The 16632-nt window shown below is 38.3% G+C and overlaps 1 protein-coding gene across 3 annotated transcripts in view; it reads left to right on the forward strand.

The window, feature by feature from the left end:
- The window catches only part of LOC126236198 (uncharacterized), a 316623-nt gene that overhangs the window by 124593 nt on the left and 175398 nt on the right, over window positions 1-16632 (forward strand). For all 3 annotated transcript variants that reach the window (XM_049945307.1, XM_049945309.1, XM_049945308.1), the window contains exons 10-13: window positions 493-621; window positions 5182-5349; window positions 5431-5596; window positions 15000-15115. In XM_049945307.1, the coding sequence (XP_049801264.1) occupies window positions 493-621; window positions 5182-5349; window positions 5431-5596; window positions 15000-15115 (579 nt within the window). The remainder of the gene's footprint in view (window positions 1-492; window positions 622-5181; window positions 5350-5430; window positions 5597-14999; window positions 15116-16632) is intronic.

Below are 16632 nucleotides of genomic sequence, written 5' to 3' on the forward strand. Positions count from 1 at the left end.
CTGTGATCTTGCAGTGTTAATCACTTAAATATGTTACCTAGACGCATCAAACAATGGAAAATTAATTATTTTTTTGGTGTAGCAATTTTTTTGTCTATGTATTTATAGCAATTTTTCATAGTGCCTATTTATGACTCGGTGCCTCTTCTGTGTGGAAAGTTACTGTTATGTTATTCCTCTATTTGTGTCAAATCAGGATTTAAATCTGGATATTCTTCCGTGTCTGTGGTACAGCATGGTCCCTGCACCAAATTCATACCATCAGTATTGCTATTGCTACATACCCCACAAAGGAAGTTTAGGGTGATTTTGGAACCATGTTCAGATGGCCTAGTTGGTGTATGTCAGTGCTTTGGAACATCCATATCTGAATCCTGATCTGGCACACATTTTCATTCTCAAGACTAATTCATGTTACTATCTGATTACTTTGTGTAAGTAGTTAGATTTTTATTCTCATCAATTGAATTTTTATTTTCAATTTAATTTTAGGTAATGCCAAGATCACAAAATGCACATGCTTATGTAAATGCTGGTTTTCTTATGAAAGTAGATCAGGCTACTGTTGGAAAACTGAAGTCTAAACCAGTAATAATATTTGGAGGAATTAGCCCCCATTTCGTAAGTAATTAACTTAATGAACTTTTTATTCCCATGTTGTTAATAATACCTATATTTAGGGGTAAGTTATTTACTTAGAATTGGAACGGGATTGATCTCAAAATGGAGCATTGAGGCACACCTTGTGATACTTAACTCCAGTTCCAATAATAACTCACTGCGTCTGAGGTGATAACTACCCTTTGTTTTCTGTTGACAATGAACTAATTTCAGGTGGGTCTCATGGAAGTGTTTTGGGACCATTGCTGTCCATGATGTGTAATAATGGCGTTGCAGACGATATTAATAGTAATCTCAGGCATTTTGCAGATGTTACAGTTATCTGTAATGAAGTACTGTCTGAAAGAATCTACACAAATATTCAGTCAGATCTTGATAAGATTTCAAAATGGTGTAAAAATTGGCAACTTGCTTTAAATATACAGGAGTGTAAAATTGTGGACTTTACAAAATGAAGGAAAGTAAAGAAAAAAAACATAATATCCTGTGGCTATAATATCAGTGGGTCACAGTTTGAATCTGTTAACTCATGCAAATGCCAGGTTGTAACATTTCATAGGGATATGAAATGTAATAAACATATAGGCTCGGTTGTGGATAAGGAACATGGTAGACTTGGTTTATTGGTAGAATACTGGGAAAATGTAATCAGTCTACAAAGGAGATAGCTTAAAAATCACTGGTGTGGCCTATCTAAGGCTAGTACTCAAGTTTGTGGAATGTGAACCAAGGGATGTTGACTGTATACAGAGAAGCTTGAATATTCATAGGTTTCTCTGATCTATGTGAGTATGTTACAAAGATACTGAAGAAACTGAACTGGCAGACCCTTGAACATAGACATGAACTGTACCAAGAAAGCCTACTTACAAAGTTTAAAAAACTGGCTTTAAAAGATCCCTGAAGGAATATACTAGAAACCCAAAAGACAAGATTAAGCTTGCACAGAGTTACTTCAACAATTATTCTTCCTGCACTCCATAAATGAATGAAATGGAAAAATACCTCTAATAATTAGTGCAATCGGGTGTACCCTGTGTCGCACATTTCACGTCAGTTTCCAGTGTATAGATGTGGATAGGACATGACTAGAATGTATTTTATCCATTGATTGACAGAACGACATTGATTAAAGATAGTACTAGTTACTACAAAGATGTTGATCATGTGAATAGAAGTGGCAAATTCTTACAGAGATGTTAGCCATGTATGAGCCTGCCCTGGCTTTCACGTAGATGTTGTTTGTGTGCATTTGGAGTGTGGACTGAAGATTTTTGAGAGAGGATGGGCACGTATAAACAGACATAAAGTTATTTTGGGATTTTGGGAACAACATATTTTTTTATAAAACTGCTAATCTGAAATTTACTATAGGGTGTGAGTTATACATTCAGGTAGTAATTTGGTTTACATAATAGGTAGTTAGTTAACAAAATATAAATGTTGTGGAACTATTTTGTGTGTCTATGCTAGGAATTCCTTATTTACAAGTATAGTTGCCATATATTTGAAATTATGATAAATAATGCAAATTCTTAATTAGGGGCTTAATTTTTTAATGTAAGATGTCATATGGTACAGAAAAATTTGGCAACAAAATTATAGTTTCAAACTTGGGAATTAAACAGATCGGATGGCACAAAATACAACAGTAATATGGGATGTTTCTGAATTTCAGTACTGGTTATCTGATAACTTAATACTTTTAGGGAAATTAGATCACATTATGGTTATGTCTGGATTTCAGTTTTCCCAATGGTATATGTTAGTCTTTCCAAGACTAAATATTAACTCAGTCAAAATCTACCATTATCTGCTGTAGTAATAATTTCAGTTATTAATTACTCATAATTAGTATGATTTCCAGTGAAACCAAATGCATCATTGTAATCATTATATTTAAAATTATTATCTGAATATTGAATTTGGATCAAATAGGACCTGAACAATATCTAAATAGATTTAGGCATGTGCACATATACATGATGTGAATGATTAGATTTAGATGAAAATTAAGGAAAATAAATTACATTTATTGGTAGGAGTACATTAAGAGCAGATGGAAAGATTCCAGCTTGCCCTGTTACAGTGTACAAGCCAATACATATGCACAGTGCATCCTTGTCTCCAGTTCAGACTGGAGTTTTTCGTACTTGTGGAATCATCTGTAACAGTTTGCTGGTATACATGAGGCAGTGAATTGAAACTTGCAAGTAAACGTAGAAATTGACTTATTAGACACACATTTGATAATTTATTGTAATATTGGGGTTCTGGGATGTTAATTCTCTTAAACTCTAATGTTTTTATCAAACAGGTTTTGAGGGTTTTGAGTTTGCCAGTTATAGACAGCTGATGGTGTTCGGTGTGAAATCGTTTATTTGAAGTAATGTATCAGAAAGAAAATTCATAGAAACATAGGAAACATGGTGATCCCTTTCCTCCTGGAGTCTGAGTGACCTGCCCTTCCTTTTTAACATACTATGATTTATCCCTCTACCCTCCCTCAGGAAGGAACTAACAGTTCCAAAAGAAAGGATATTGTTGTGTATTTTTATATGTGCTTAAAATAAAATGTATTTTTTGTAAAAGCCGCATCTAAAATGAAATAAAACTATGTAATAATTTTGACTTGTAAAGCTTGTAACATTTCATTAACTGATATTCTTCTTTCGCTTACGCCTTTGTCCCACAGTTTTCACAGGGTCAGCATTGTTACAATCATATTCGGCATGGTTAACTGAAAGGGGTGGCCTGATGCCCTTCCTGCCACCCCCCCCTCCCCTCCCCCTTCCTGGGATGGAATCAGTGTACCCCAGCTGTCTGTGTCTAGTGTAAACCATGAAATAGTGCGAATGTGTTTCAAATGTCTGCGAGTCATGTAACTGAGGCGGGAAGTGGGGACCAGTCTGGTATTCATATAGTGGGATGTGGAAAACTGCCTGAAAACCACCCCTCCAGGCCGGCGGGCACACCAGCCCACGTCGTTAACCTGCCGGGCGGATTCAATCTGGGGCTGGCGCACCTACCCGAGTCCAGGAAGCAGTGCATTAGCACTCTCGGCTAACCTGGTGGGTTATCATCACCTGAAATTCAATAACATTAAATCAACACTGGATTTCTCTGTCAGCCAATGAACCATATTTATCTTACAATGTATTCATTTAATTTTGTTGAACAAATCCTTGATTCCCTTACACTGACAAGACAGTCTACTAGATAACTTTTCAAAGACTTTTTCTTTTAACCCTACATAAAATGACTGCCCTGGCAGTACCAACTTAGCTTTTGCAAGCACTTAAAATCACATTGCACCATGTAAAGATGGCTCATGATCTCAAATTTTCTTTTTGGTTTCCAGGAACAGCTTTTCCTAGCTTATTTTATTTTCTCAACATTTATCTGTCATATAGTTTTTAAGCACAATATTAAATAAAATACAAACAACAGCACATGTATTTTACTAACAGAAATTTAAATTTTTTTATGTAATCTATTGCATCATTTGTTGTCTTCAGGAAATCATTGAAAGTATCGTGGTGTGCCATGCTGGGACATTGTGCGACAATGTGGCAGAAGTAAAGCTGTGAGGACCGGGCGTGAGTCGTGCTTCGGTAGCTCAGATGATAGAGCACTTGCCGGCGAAAGGCAAAGATCCCGAGTTCGAGTCTCGGTCGGGCACACAGTTTTAATCTGCCAGGAAGTTTCATATCAGCGCACACTCTGCTGCAGAGTGAATGTGGTGAACAGTTTATCTGTCTGCTCCACAGTCACATCTTGGATATTGAGCCTTACCCCATCTATAAAGAGTGTCTGTGCTTCTGCCACGGTTGGTGTGTAATCTCTTAATCATTGTCCATATTCTGCACAGTTGATCAAAGGCAGAGGGTTTCTTTCTTATGCAGGACAGGTTCTCGTAATGTTGAGCACAAGCCTCTGTCCAGTCTCATTCACGTAAGTCAGTAAGATGAACTGAGCCGTGCGCATTTCCCTTACTGTTTTCTTGGATGATTTTCTTGATTGAAGCTAGTTTCCTGCTAGGATAGCTAAATCTTGATAGGGAGTTATGAGATTGCCTTGCATGCATTTAAATTCATGGAGAAGAGCTGCTTTTTGTGATAAGCCCTGGTTTGGAATGTGGATCAATATGGGCAGCCATTTGTTGGGGGTTGATCTTAGTGACCATTGCTCAACATTTATGCAGTCTAAGAAGTCTATGATTGAAAATAATCAATACTACTTCCTCTTCTTTTGCCTTTCACAGATTGTGCATATCAACTTGTTGTGGTCTCAGTTCCAACTTTTAACTGACCATCCAAAGTCCCACCTTCCTTTGAGTTTGTATTGTGAGAAATTCTTGTTTCTTCCATCTGTTCCAGATGTTGTTTCCACTACTACTCATATAAAGTTGTAAATCTACAACAGTGTTTTGGATTCAGTTATCTTAAACAAATGAAAATATGCTATGAAAAACAATGAATCTTTTGCAGGGTTTTTTGTGAGGTCGTGTTACCCAGGTAATCTCATAGACCATTTGCAGTTCTGTATGTCTGTTTACAGGTACATGCTGAAAATACAGAAGAATATCTGAATGGTAAAAACTTATATGATGTGTCAGTATTACAAGAAGCACTACAGATTCTTGACAGTGAGCTACAGCTTGATCACATTCTTCCAGACCCATCACCTGAGTATCGAAAACTTCTGGCACAGTCATTATTTTATAAGGTTAGTAGCTTTTGATTGGTTTTCTATAAATATACAATTGACTAACCCATGGTAGAGTAAAATAATTCTTTCTTTCTATAGTTTGTTTTGAGCATATCTCCTGAAAATGTCCAGAGAACAATGAGAAGTGGTGGTGAGATGCTCATGAGACCAGTTTCAGCTGGAAAGCAGGATTTTGATACAAATAAAATGGTCTGGCCTTTAAATGAGCCCATTCCAAAGCTTGAAGGCCTCATGCAATGTTCTGGTAAGTCTGAAAACAAAATTCTATAAATGTATATTGTCCCGTAGAAGATGATTTATTCAGCTCTTGCACATACAAGGGTGCAGAGCGAACTGCCTCCGGCCAGAACATATACAGGTACAGAACATTCCAGTACAATGATTCTTGACATTTATGGATACTTTTAGAATGTACTCAGACCAAATATAGAAATTGAAATTGTACAGTCCAGGTGAGTTTTGAACTGACAACCCTCCATGCAACAGTTTATTATCAAAACCCCTACACCACGGTGTTACTCAGCTTCTTCTTTGACATTGCTCCCTCCTTAAAAGTACAGCATCTCAGTGTTACATCCTCCTAGTCCAGGAACAAGTCATCAGTCCTGCATACTCCGACTCCCGATGACTTCTTCTTAGAACTTCTTTTGCCACTACACTCTGTCACCTTTCTGCTTGTTGCCTGTCACTGGAGCTTCAAATTTTCCCTGGGTTGTAGGATCTTTATAGGGATTCATTCGAAGGACGTGGGCTGTATCTCTGATCTTTCACTGTCTTGTGTCGGGGTCGAAATCTTCAACTTCATAAGTAACATCAGACAACTGTCGTACAACCTTATAAGGCCCAAAGTAGCACCTGAGGAGCTTCTCAGAGAGAACAACCTTCTGAACAGGTGTGAAGATCCAGACGAAGTCACCAGGCTGGTAGACAACAGGGCAGTGGCGTGCATCATACCTTCGGTGATCGTTTTCTTGAGCCTGCAGCGTGTGGAGTCGAGCTAAGTGCCGAGCTTCCTCACCTCTGGTTAACACCTGGCCAATGTAGTCATTGTCCATGTCATCAGAATGTAACGGAAAAACAGTATCAATTTTCATAGTAGCCTCACGCCCATGTGCCAGGAAAAATGGCATAAATCCTGTGGCGTCTTGTGTGGCAGTGTTGTAGGCAAACATCACGAAAGGTAGCACCTCATCCCAGTTGCTCTGCTCAACATTGACGAACATTGATAGCATGTCGGCCAAGGTCTTATTAAGGCGTTCAGTAAACCCATTAGTTCGTGGATGTGCAAGCAGAAAAATACGTTAGCCAAGCACACGGTGTCATCCCATTTATTAAATTTGGCTATATGCTCATATACCCTTAGCCACTTGTTTGGATCTTGCCCATCATCACCAGCGAACCCGGGAGGATGTCTCATGTGGTGGCACATAGTTGCTGTCATCGTAACGTCCTCTTCTTTTTCTGTCTCTGATAGATTGTGATCTGTTGAATATGGCTCGAACTCGGGTATCTCGCCATGTAAACGGCAGCTCTGTTGTGGCCTGATGGGAGCCACTGTGTCGTTGATAATGTGCGCCATCACAAGTTCCAATACCCAGCGTCTCCACCAGAATAATGTCATGTAGAAGAACGTTTATTCAGCACTTGCACATACAAGAGCATGGAGCGAACTGCCTCCAGCCAGAACATACACAGTATATATATACAGGTACAGAACATTCCAGTACAATTGACATTTATGGATACTTCTAGAATGTACTCGAACCGAATATAGAAATTAAAATTTTTCAGTCCAGGTGAGTTTTGAACTGATGACCCACCATGCAACAGTTTAGTATCAGAACCCCTACACCACGGTGCTACTCAGTTATTTCTGCGACAATATTATGTAATAGTACAATATGAAGCATTGCAGCTAGGAACTTACTATATGAATGAAACACTTAAATGGCAACATTATGCATTGCTTATAACACACATCTCAAAAGGGACTGATCCCAATACCTACTTTGACTGTTATCAAAATTGCACACTATGCTGCTCCATAGTTTCGCAGATCAAATTCCGTGATTTCTTTTACATAGCTGTGTGGCTTCTGCCAGCTATGCGATAATTTCCAAAGGAGTGAAGGTTATTCATAAAGGTCAGGTAAAGTTTATAACTGCTGTTTCCACATGGATACATCACCCACTCAATATATCTTTTATCTCTGATGACTATTTGCTGCAAGTTCAAACTGTGTGTTGAACGAGGATTCAAACCCAAATCCCTGTCTTCTGTGTGCTACTAGTTGCAGTATCTGACCACATCCCTCAAACTGACTGAAAGGTACAACTTGACACTAATTTTGCTGTTCACTTTCGAAACTCCACAGAGGCTCCCCAATGTTATTGTTGGGATGGGACCTATAGGAGAAATCTTTAGTAACCTCTTCACATTCAATACAGCCTCAGGAATGTTACTGAGATGTTTTCACTCTTTAGTAGAGTGCATATTACAATGAGCACTTGTGACAAATTCTGTGGGCAAGACTAGGATTCACACACACACCACTGATTCCTCTCCACATACTCCAAATTCCACAGAGGTTCAAAGACAAAAAAAAATGTTAGTTAGGTAATGTCTTTGAGACCATGGTTAAGAATAACTCTCCACTACATCGTTTCTCTTGGGGTGCTAATCCTACAGAATTGTGAGAGAACCCTGTGAATTTTGTGAGGTAAAGAGTAATATTAGTCACAAGTTGAAGCTTGAGTCAGTCCATTAGGCACACTAAGACAACATCATATGTAGTGCACTGTTCACTAAAGGCAGGAGTCAGGGTTCAAATCCTCATCCAGTACAATGATTTAAGTTCTCACAAATGTTCATCACACCATATATGGTGCAAAATAGTAAAAATATGTATATCAGTTTTTACCTGGTTTTTAATTTTTGTTTCAAATTTTACGTAGTTATTAAGTTTCTTGTTAATCTATCAAAGGTGCGAAAGTTGCTAATAACCATGTTTTTTTATTTTGGAGTCATTATACATTGTGTTTTTCTCCTGGAAAAGGAAAAATATCAAACTTGGAGTACTCAAATGACAGGGAGCTGAGCACATCTACATTTGTAGACACATACCTAAGAGGTTTTCTTGCCTATTTCCTCTACTATTATTGGCAGAGTATAAATCCATCAGCAGATTTAAGGAATATTTTTCCTGATGTAATATGTTTACAGTATTAGAGACAAAGTTAGTGAACTGCTAATAGATGTAGACTCTGAAATTATTGGTATATCAGAGTACCACTTAAATCATTTGACAATTTGAGGCTGTTTCTCAAGGGGTTCCTTGCGGGGTGGGGGAGTGGCTCTGTACGTAAAAAACAGTATCCCATTTAAGTCCATAGACGTATCATGACACTGCACTGAACAGACATTTGAAAGTTGTGCAGCATTAGTTGAATTTAGTGAAACTAAACTTCTAATTGTTGTTGTTTATAGGTCCCCTAATTCCAACTTCAGAGCATTTCTGCTCAAGCTAGAGAGGGTTCTTGATTCACTTTGTAGGTGGTACCAGAAACTAGTTATATGTGGTATTAATTTTGTATAGGATTGTGCAAGAAGGAGGATGTTGGTAGATCTCCTAAATTCATATGATCTGATGCAAACTGTGTTTTTTCCAACTAGGGTACAGGGGAACAGTAGCACAGTCATAGACAATATTTTTATTCATTCTTCATTACTAGATGGGCATTCTGTTAGTAAGAGCGTGATTGGCCTTTCAGACCATGATGCACAAATTTTAACACTAAAAGGCTATTGTACTAATATTTAATTACGAACTATGTAGGAAAGTTAATCCAACAGCAATAGAGAGATTTTTAAAACTTGTCAAGGAACAAGAGTGACAGGATGTTTATAGTGCCGATAACATGTATGATAAATACAATGCTTTCCATAACACATTTCTCATGCTCTTTGAGACTTGCTTTCCATTAGAACATTCTAAACGGGGTATTAGCAGTAATGGGCAGCCCGGGTGGCTGACTAGTGGGATAAGGATATCATGTAGAACAAAGTGGGAATATATCAAAATGTTACAAGTAGTCACAATCAAGCTACAGTAATCCATTACAAACAGTATTGTAAGGTGCTTAAAATGTTATTAGGAATGCAAATAGAATAGCTAATTCACAGGATAAAATTAAAACCATATGGTCAGTTGTGAAGGTAGTGTCTGGTCAGCAGCACAAGGTCGACGATATAAAGTCAGTTCGCAGTAAAAATATTTCTGTTACTGATAAATCAGATATATGTACAGTATTTAACAATCATTTTCTGAGCATTGCTGGTGAACTGAATAAAAATTTAGTTTCTACAGGAAATCATATAACTTTCTGGGCAGATGCCTTTCCGAGATTGATGTCTGGAATACTCCTCTATGATACAGACAAGAGGGAGATTGAGTCAATAATTAAATCACTGAAGACTAAGGACTCTCATGGTTATGATGGAGTGTCTATCAGAATATTAAAGTACTGTGCTGCACATGTTAGCCCTGTATTTAGCCATATTTGTAATTTTTCCTTTAGGAATGGTCCGTTTCCTGAGCGATTAAAGTACTCAGTAGTAAAGCTGCTTTATAAAAAGGGAGAAAGGGATAACGTAGATAATTTTACAACTATTTCTATGCCATCAATGTTTGCAAAATTATTGATCATTTTATATCATACGATTTGCTATCAAACGTGCAGTTTGGCTTTAGAAGTCGTTTAACAACTGAAAGTGCTATATTCTCTTTTCTCTGTGAGGTGCTGGATGGTCTAAACAAAAAGTTTCGAACGCTTGGCGTATTTTTTGATTTAACTAAGGCATTTGATTGTGTTGATAACAAAATATTGCTCCAGAAGTTGGACCATTACGGAATACGGGTAGTAGCTCACAACTGGTTCACCTCTTACTTAAGCAACAGGCAGCAAAAGGTCATTATTCACAATGTTGATAACGGCTGTGATGTGGGATCTGAGTGGGGTACTGTCAAATGCGGGTGCCCCAGGGATCTGTTTTTGGGCCACTCCTGTTCCTTATTTGTATAAATGATATGCCCTCTAGTATTATGGGTAACTCTAGTAACTCTTTCCATTCTACAAGGATATTTTTGGCTCAGAAACAGGCGGTTCGGGCAATAAGTGGTGTGAGTTCACGAACCTCTTATCGACCTTTGTTCACGAGTCTGGGTATTTTGACATTGGCCTCTCAATATGTATATTCCTTATTGTCATTTCTTGTTACCAGTACTAGTTTATTCCCAAGAATAAGCAGCTTTCACTTGGTTAATACTCAGCGGAAGTCAAACTTGCATTTGGATTGGACTTCCTTAACTCTTGTGCAAAAAGGTGTGCAGTATACTGCTGCATTCATTTTCAATAAGCTGCCACTCGAAATCAAAAATCATAGCAGTAATCCACGAGCTTTCAAATCGAAACTGAGGAGTTTCCTCATGGGTCACTCCTTCTGTTCTGTCGAGGAGTTCCTTGAAAAATTAAGCTTATTCTTATTGTATTGCTGATAGCATTTATATGGACTGACTTTTTTCAGGTTCACGAACATATATTTTTATCTGGCTACGAAGTCTTTCGCGACGTATTTCTTGAATAAAAATCTCTCGGTGTGCATGCCGCGTCAATTCAGGATAAAACTCCAAGCTTTCGACCACTACCTCCATGGTCGTCGTCAGGGCTAAAACTGACTGTTGTGAACTAGCGAGGTTCCCACTTTTATATGCCAAGGACAGCTTCAGATTGGCTGGAATACGTCATAGCAACAGCGATATGGCGCGTAGTGAAGTGGTGCCCTCTACTTCCATAGATGTAGTTTCTGTCCTGCGTTGCTAGCAGCGCCATCCCTTGAATCAGGAGGTAAAGTGCAGGAAGTTTTTCTCTGCGATTTTTCTTTATCCAATGCACTCTTCCAAGTGCTACTAAGTGCATAGCCGTTGTCTCTGTTAATGTTATAATTGCTAAGTCTAATTTCGACTGCTTCCCGGATCACAGAGTCCCAGTAATTCGATGCGTGGGCTATTACTCTGGTTTCTTCAAATAAAATCTTATGCTTGTTAAGCAGGCTATGTTCAGCCACCGCTGATTTTTTCAAATACCTGAATTTTAGGCGGCGCTGGTGCTCAATGCAGCGGTCGGCAATGGTTCTTAGAGACTGGCCCACGTAATTCTTGTCGCATTCGCAAGGAATAGTATAAATTCCTGGCAATTCATGGGATAAAATACTATTCAGTACAGGAAAGCTACTTTGGTTGGACACTAATGCTGCTTTACCCTCAAACACACTATGCATAGTGAAAAATAATGAATTAGACCCAGCATGTTGTTTTCTGTGCAGGAGTATAGTTTGTGCCACAACAATTGATGGAGTACAGAGGATAACGGTGCATGCAGATAATTTTGGGACAGAAGACAAGGAGTTATGAAAGGGAATGTTGATAGCTAACGTAAGTGCCTTAGAGGAAGATGATTTTGATTGGTTGGATGTAAAAAATAGTGATAAACCAGCTGCCTATAAAAATGCATTGCACCAGAAGATATCACACTTAAAAGGAAATGAATCGGATATGATAGAAGCAGTGTTGGATGAGTTTCAGGATCTGTTTAGTTCACAGCGACTGTTACCCTTAATGAACTTAACACAACACAGGATTCCAACAAGAGATAACACACATATACTGCTAAAATGTATGTAGAGATAATTGTTGCTTACTACTTCATTGTATTGGTACTAATTGTCATTCTACCATATTTCTAACATAACTACAGGCTAAGATTGCCACTGTGTTTTTGTTTCTTGTTTGTTACTCATTGTAGATGGACATAGGAGAAAATTAGAGGATGAATTTTTCCAGATGGGAGAGGAGTGTAAGATATATAATAATTATGTGTTATTTATGGTTGTTCAAAGCAGAAAATTATGCAAAGACTTATTATAGGTCAAGTGAACGTTTTAGAGATGTTAAGCCACAATGTTCAGAAGCAGCAACAGTTGAACAAGGAAAGGCGGCACGTGCATCAATGTTGGTCACGTTTCTGCCAACATAAGAAGGCCAATGATCAGCTGAGTGTGTGCAGCAGCAGTCAGCACTTCGACAGAGCAATGACTGAGCTGATGGGCAATGCTTCCAAGGAGAACAACGACCAGTGCAGTTCACACATCAGCGGTCAATGCTCCAGGAATTGTCAACATACTGAACCTATGTGCGTGACATCTGGTGATGCAGTGGACAACAGGACAATGCCTGACCATGCCAGCATAGAGGCAAAACAAAGGAAAGCCACATGTGTGCTGACATTGGTCACGTTTCTGCCCAATGTGTGAAGCAGAGATCAACGACCGAAGAGTCAGTTGCCATCCTAGAAACTTCACAACATTGGAAAAAACACTGAATAAATACCTCTGACAAACAGGCATTAGGTAGTCCTTTGAGAGGCCCTTCAAGGGGAGAAAGAAGACCCAAAGAAACGTCCCTGGATGGATGAACTGACGGTTAGTTTCCAGATGTCATACTTCGCTACAGTGTCTTAGCCGCTACGCTACTCGACAGAAGAAGATATCCGTGCCACACCAACAGGTCAATGCAGAAGATGCCATCCCAAATATTACCAGAAGAAGTTCATGTGGTACTTACCCAGGTGACTGGTGAGGACAAAGTGACTAAGAACTCACCAAATGGGTCACCTGTGAACTGAGAGGTTGATGAACTCTGCCAGAAGTCGCCAAACTGGAGTGTCGGTGGTTCGATTCTGGGACAGACACTTCACAACACACTGTAGCCACTTGTTAATAACACAATGAGCAAATTAATAAGGAGAAGGCTGTGCCACAGAAGAGAGTCACAGGCATGGTACCGAGGGAAGAATATGCCATTGGCATGCTGCTGCAACATGAGCTGTCGCCGCATCAGCCGTCACTGGAATCGGCACACTATGACTCTGCTGCTCCGCTGTTGCAAGGAACTGAGTGAGTTAAAACACAATGTATTAGTCTGTTTGTTTAAAGGGTCTTACGTCTCACTAAATGACTGTTAGTGGAACCACCAATGTTTCACGGACACCTCACCCTCTGAGCCAAGGAAAGAGCCCACTGCACCACGCGCAAAGTGGTAATTGCTCCGCTCTGTCACTGATGCTCTATATCAACTGTCACTAAGCCCTGACCGCTACAGTATGAATATTAAAACATATAAGTGGAAGTAGACACTATTATAGACTTCTTGGGTAAGCTTGATACCTACAAGAGATGTTTGACTTATGTAGATCTGAATTCTTAATTCATTATACACATGTATCATATTGCTGATGTCATGGAACTCCCATATTTTCCAGTGTTTCCACAATAATATTTCATAATTTGTCAAATGCATTCACATACTCCATGTACATATAGCATGTGAGTAAATTCTTTTGTTTTTGCAGTCATTAATGGAGGTCTAAATCCTGTGGGATATAATAAATAATAATAATAGTAATAACATACTTAATAATACATAATAATCTGGTAAAAAATGTTCTCTCTCTCTCTCCCCCTCTCTCTCTCTCTTGTGTAATGTTTAATCTTATCATTCGCTTTAGATGGCAGTGTTAATGTTGTTTGTTGTGCAGTAAAAGATGAATAACTGTAATCTCTTATTGGTTGTAGCCATTGTTTACAGTGTTTCATCTTTCCTGAAATCACATTAACCCATAATGGTGCATATTCATCTTCATTTGTTGCATCACTTGGCCAGTGTTTAACTGCTGGTAAATTGGAAACTCCTGTCACATTCCAACAATAACAGAAATGGACTAACTGTGTTGAAGTTTACAGCAGCTCTTTGTGACCTACAGTTTTGAATGATCTAGATTCAGTCATAGTGATTATCTATTTAGAAGTTTAGTGCACCATGTATAGAATTCTAAATAATGTAATCCAGCATTTCTACCATGCCTCCTTACCCAAAGACAGATTCTGAAATTTGAAGAAAATACTGTGAACAGTTTTTACTTTGTAATAGGGCAAAATTTGTGGCACTATCAGATTTAGTGATAACAACTGTTCTGCCATTTGCTACGACTCATTTTCTGGCAATGGAACTTCTGACAGGCTCAGTATCTGCTCCCAAATTGTTGTGTTTTTCAACAGATTTGTATGTAAATTGTACATATTTGATCTTGCATGCAATAAAAGTAAAAAGTAGCGGTCAAGTTATTTAGGAATAAGACTAATACAATAAATAAAATCAGAGATGAGCCATCAAGCCAAGAAGAATGCACATTTGCATTGTCGCAAGTGCATTTTAATTTATGTCTTATTTCTTCTACTTACTTTCCTTGAGCACTTAGTAATGAGTGACATTGTTACCAAATGCTCAGGATCGTGCAGAAAATAAGTAGAAGAAATAATTGAAAACACACTTGTGACTGGAAATGAGCATTTCTCTTGGTTTGATGGCTCACCTCTGTTTTTATTTATTATACTCCTTCCTAAATTCATTTTCTTATTTCTCAGACGTCCCTTATAATTTGTTCTCTTGTGTATACATATATACACATTGACATTATATTACAAACTATTTTATCTGCTAAATGTGCATTTCAAAAACCTGTTTTATTTCTCAGGTGAAGCACGGTATGTCAATGACACGGCCAGTATTCCAGGAGAACTGTTTGGTGCCTTTGTGGTTACAAGTGTTGGAAGTGGGTGGATCAAAAGCACAGATGCATCTGCTGCATTGGTAAATGCATTATTTTGCTTTAACTCTAAATGTTTGATAGTACTGCTATTACAATGATCACTTGGCATATATGCTAGATGTAATAGAAAGAGATTAAAATGATCGAAGTTACACAAACGGTAAAGAAGGACAAAAATGAGGAATCAGTTTAGTGAAATGCAATGAAATGTTATGGCATTGAGAAACAAAATAGATGGCATTTGGCTCTTTAAAATAAACAATAGAATTAAAAATCAAATTGTCTACAAATTTTGTCGCAACATAATGTCAGTTCAGGAATATAGTCAATAAATAAATAATATTATAATAAGCAGTTTGCTAGTGCAGAATCAATGTGGAGAGAGGTTGAGTTGTCATGTATATAAAAAATAACAATAAATTTAAAGCTGTGGGTATAGGATATTCCTTGCCTGGAGCAATACATGGATCTGTTCGTCAATGTAAAATGGTCCTGCCTAACATCAGACTTCAGATAAGTGCAATTTAGCAAGGCCTGTTAACACTTTGGAAATGAACCATGTAGCTCCTATGTCACATGGATTTTCAGCTTTGTAAATGTATCCCTCTTTTTTATTGGCTGTCATCTTTATGAAGTTATTCTGTAATTCTTGTACTATCATTAAAGAAATACTGTTGGCACCACCTGTCACTCTTATTGGTGGGAAGCAAATGTTAATTGCTTTTCTTCATCTCATTGCTATGCAGCACCTCACATCACATGCGGAGCTAAGGTCCTTGATTTTTTCCAGAATGAGATTTGGGAGGTAGGAGAAGTTTGGAAGGTAGGAGAAGTTTGGAAGGTAGGAGATGAGGTACTGGCGGAAGTAAAGCTGTGAGTATGGTTTGTGAGTTGTGCTTGGGTAGCTCAGTTGGTAGAGCACTTGCCCACAAAAGGCAAAGATTCCGGGTTCGAGTCTCGGTCCTGCACACAGTTTTAATCTGCCAGCAACCAGACCTTGATTGTTGTCTGTGTTGTTGGCTTCATGCTTTCTGTTTCTCTTCAAGATTGCTTTAGGTGAAGGTGAGATAGAGTTTTTGTTCAACAATAGTGATTCAGAGCTTGATGAATAAATTTTTAGTTTGGAAAGCACTGATGGCAAGCTATTTGTTTTGTTGCATTTTTATCTGTGTTGTACAGCAGAAAGGTAATTGTATTATTTATGCTATATAAGAGAAGGCATTTCTGATGATGAAGTGTCAACGAGCACTCAGGGTGAAGCTGCTGATGTTGATGATGCAACAGGGACCCCTTTGTGTCCACGTGTCAGTCTGCCTCTTTTTCACTGGGCAGTCAATAGATAATGACACTACCTTTCCACAGCTTCCAGTTTTTGAAGAATCATGTGGAATTCTAATTCAGATTAACCAGAACTCTTCTGTGTTGATTTTTCACATACTTTTTTGACAACTTACTACTGAAGATGGCAAAAGGAGAGACAAACTGCTATCCTAGAACAACTATTGACAAACTAAATGATATATAGATCTTAAAGCTGCAGTTAGATTGGCATAAGGGG

This window comes from Schistocerca nitens, chromosome 2 (genome assembly GCF_023898315.1).
Source record: "Schistocerca nitens isolate TAMUIC-IGC-003100 chromosome 2, iqSchNite1.1, whole genome shotgun sequence".
Lineage (NCBI taxonomy): Eukaryota > Metazoa > Arthropoda > Insecta > Orthoptera > Acrididae > Schistocerca > Schistocerca nitens.